The sequence below is a fragment of the Myotis davidii genome, unplaced genomic scaffold (assembly GCF_000327345.1).
Source record: "Myotis davidii unplaced genomic scaffold, ASM32734v1 scaffold93, whole genome shotgun sequence".
Lineage (NCBI taxonomy): Eukaryota > Metazoa > Chordata > Mammalia > Chiroptera > Vespertilionidae > Myotis > Myotis davidii.
Genome location: NW_006292095.1, coordinates 4,318,845 through 4,322,425, shown reverse-complemented (window position 1 = coordinate 4,322,425; position 3,581 = coordinate 4,318,845). Strand labels below are relative to the sequence as shown.

The 3,581-nt window shown below is 40.9% G+C and overlaps 1 protein-coding gene across 1 annotated transcript in view; it reads left to right on the top strand.

Moving 5' to 3' along the window:
• Positions 1 to 3,559, top strand: part of HTRA4 (HtrA serine peptidase 4) — a 12,004-nt gene extending 8,445 nt beyond the window's left edge. The window contains exons 8-9 of the mRNA XM_015565270.1: positions 418 to 513; positions 3,261 to 3,559. Of these exons, the coding sequence (XP_015420756.1) occupies positions 418 to 513; positions 3,261 to 3,426 (262 nt within the window). The 3' untranslated portion in view covers positions 3,427 to 3,559. The remainder of the gene's footprint in view (positions 1 to 417; positions 514 to 3,260) is intronic.
• Positions 3,560 to 3,581: the final 22 nt, after the last annotated feature.

Below are 3,581 nucleotides of genomic sequence, written 5' to 3'. Positions count from 1 at the left end.
CCCAACTCCCCAATCGATCCTGCTCTGAGCCCGACCAGGGGCTGCACCTAGGGATTGGGCCTGCCCTCTGCCACCCGGGAGCAAGCCTAAGCAAGCACGGTGTTATCTCCCGAGGGGTCCCAGACTGTAAGAGGGCACAGGCCGGGCCCCCTTCCCCCCAAGTGCACAAATTTTTGTGCACCGGGCCTCTAGTATTTTATAACGTCCAATGGTTCTAGGCGTTGGCATAGAGAATCAGAGCACACCTGGGGAAGAATAAGGGTGACCTGCTTGATGGAATCCTCTCCGGCCACTCTGAGCCTTGAGAGATCAGATGGAATATTTACTGAGATTCATTCGGAGGCTTTGCCCGGGGCTCCGGAGATCAATTTGCTATGCTTCTTAACCGTACGGGAAATCTCTTCTCACTTTTCTTAGCCTTCTTCGAGAAATGAAAAGGCAAGATCCAGATTTCCCCGTTGTGAGTTCTGGGGTTTTTGTATATGAGGTGATTCAGGGAACAGCTGCTGAAAGGTAAGAGAAACCCAGGCCTTTGCCCAGCCTCCTTTGTTCTCGCTAGATGTGTGCGTGGCAAATGTAGGATCTAGAGTTAGGCTGTCCAGCACCGTGGCCCCTGCCCACATGTGGCTATTGAACACTTGGAATGTGGCTGGTATGACCGATGGACTGAATTTTAATTTATTTGAATAAAGAAACTAGAAGCACGTAAAGCATTTTTCCATGAAACACACCTTTTTTTGGGGGGGGGAGGGGAGGGGAAAAACTGCCTTGTACTGTAATCATTGCATTTATAAGATATTATGGTTGTGCGTGTTTCTAGTGGATTTCAAAGACTTAAAACATAGTGTAAAATACATACTAGTAATTATTAAAAGATTACATGTTAAAATGATAGCTTAGATATATTGAGTTAAATAAGATATATTACCAAAATTGGTTTCATCTGTTTAAAATTTTTTGAAAAAAAAATGTGGTTACCAGAAAATTTAAAACTACATATGGCATGTGGATAGTCATGCTGATTTAGACTTGTGTACTCTAAGGGCCTTCTTTTTGGAAGGCGATGGTTCTCTTTAAGCCAAGAATGCATGATGTGAGTTAATAGCCTAAGTCTAAATTAATTTTGCTAGGATCCCCAAGTCTGCCCTTTCAATACCTTAGTTATTAAGAATCAGAAGAATCCAAAGGATCAAAAGTTTAGGAAGATACTTTAGGTAATTTAAAATACATTAGTCTTTGAACTCTGGATGACAGTATCAGATGGCAGCACTAAGCAAGTAAACAAATAAACAAAGAAATAAATCAAGCCAAGGTTAGAGTAGCTTTCCAAAGATGCTCCAGTGGTCTTGATGTTGTTTCGAACATTTACACTAACTACTGAGAGCAGAGGTGTCTTGTCCAACAATTACTCTCCTGGGTCTCTTGCTTAAGCTTCTTCAGTATCTCTCTCTCTCACTGTATTTGTTTTTCAAGAGCTCAGTAATCTGTTTAGATTACAGCAACGCTTTTAGTAGGGGGCAAGAAACCCTAGGGTACTACCTGTTCAGAATAGCTAAGTGTTAGGTCTCATGTTACTAAACTTGGCTTGTCACAGGCTTTCCTAGCCTTAGTTCCTGGTCCCTCCCCGCCACCCCCCTCATCCCAATCCTTATTTTTAACTTCTGGTTCAAGGCCAAAGCTATTTCTTTCAGCTCTCCAAGGCCTTGCTACTCAGGATGTGGTCTGTAGCCCAGCTGCATTAGCATCAGCTGGAGCTTTTGGGAAATGCAGAACGACAGGCCTGCCACTGAATCAGAAACTGCATTGTAAACAAGATCTCCTTGATTGGGATGCGCATTAAAATGTGGGCATTACTGCTTGTTTGATGTCACTGCTGAGCCAGAAATCTGTTTTGGCTCCAGCCACTTACATCTAATAATAATAATAATAATAATGATAATGATAATAATAACAGCTGGCATTTATTAACTACTTAATATATGTCAGGCATCATTTAATATTTTTTACATGCTTGGTTTGAGCCCGCAGTAGTCTTATGGTATAGGTATTATTTTACAGAGGACACAGCTGTGGCAGAGAGAGGTCAATGTGAGAGTTACACAGTAAGTCAGACAGCAGGGATGTGGAACCTAAGTTAACCTCTGTATTATCCTGCTTTCGTGGCTGCTCTTCTTGCTTCTGAGAGGCACACTGATCAAGTGGCAAGAAGAAGGTTTTCAAGTCTGAAGACCAGGAATCAAATCCTAGCCTTTTACAAGCGGTGGGACATTTATCCTGTCTGAGCCTCATATTTGGGCTCAGCAATAATTTGCAGGTTTCTTTTTTCCACTCACAGAGCTACCATGAACTGAGTTCTCCCTTTGCACACTGTACCAGTCACCTTCCAAAGTAACCTTGTGCTAAAGGCTTTCCATGCTTGTAGCTCTGTCTACCTTCAAACTTCTCTTCACATTCTCTTGCTTTAAATTTCTCCTATTTTTTTTCATAAATTCCACATATCTTGGTCATCCTATTATTCTTGCTTCTCCTGCAGTCATTTAATTTTATGTCCCTCTTTCAGCTTATTTTTTACTTTAAGACAAGTCAACAGCATAGCTATGTATTTATTGCATGTCAGAGGTGGTTTCTGTTTCTAAGATATACATTCTATGTGAAACAACGATGGAGGAGACTGCATACAGTCACAACTTTGGGGAAAAGGAGTCTAGAATCAGAGCCTTAGATATTTAGACTTGGAAGGGTGACTAGTTTTTGACTTACTGGGAACAGAGCTTTTAATAGTATAGCTCAACATACTCTCTCGTACCATAAACTATGGTTGAAGATGGGGTAAGTGGGCTGTCAAATCAAACTGATCAGAGTGTAGCTGTCTAGGGAAAAACATATTGACTGGGCTTTTCATGTTTGCTCATAAGAATGGGAGTATGCTTCAGGTTAACAGAGGTCAGAGATTAACAGAAATGAAAAGCTAAACTCCTATTCCAAACCAAATCCAATATATGGGAGGAGTAAACCTTTTTCACATGATTGTGGTAGAATATTAATTTTATGAAAGTAAGTAAGATTGTTGTCTTCAAGGAGATTTCACAGGATATCTTAGAACAGTCCTCATATTTGAAAGGATTGAGGCTATTTCTGGTTTCCCAGTTGGTGTGTTTATTACCAGCAAAATAGTAGTGCCGTAAGAGTTAGACATTAAATTCTAGCTGGGATGAGTAAAACTCGTAGAGTTTCATTTTCCTTTCTTTCTCCCCTCCCAGCTCTGGGTTGAGAGACCACGATGTAATTGTCAGCATAAATGGGCAACCTGTTACTACCACAGCCGATGTTGCTGAAGCTGTTAAGGACAACGATTCCCTTTCCATGATGGTTCGTCGGGGAAGTCAAACTCTGATCCTGACAATCACACCTGAAATAATTGATTAAGTATCTTGATTTAAAGATAAATTATCTAACAAAACCAAAGTTATATTACCTGGTTTGTATTGAAGATGTGCCAAAGATGGCTAGGAGTTTTAAGATCTTTCTTATAAAGGAAAATGAATGCTTAAGTACGAGTGCACGCGTGTAGGAACCTCCTT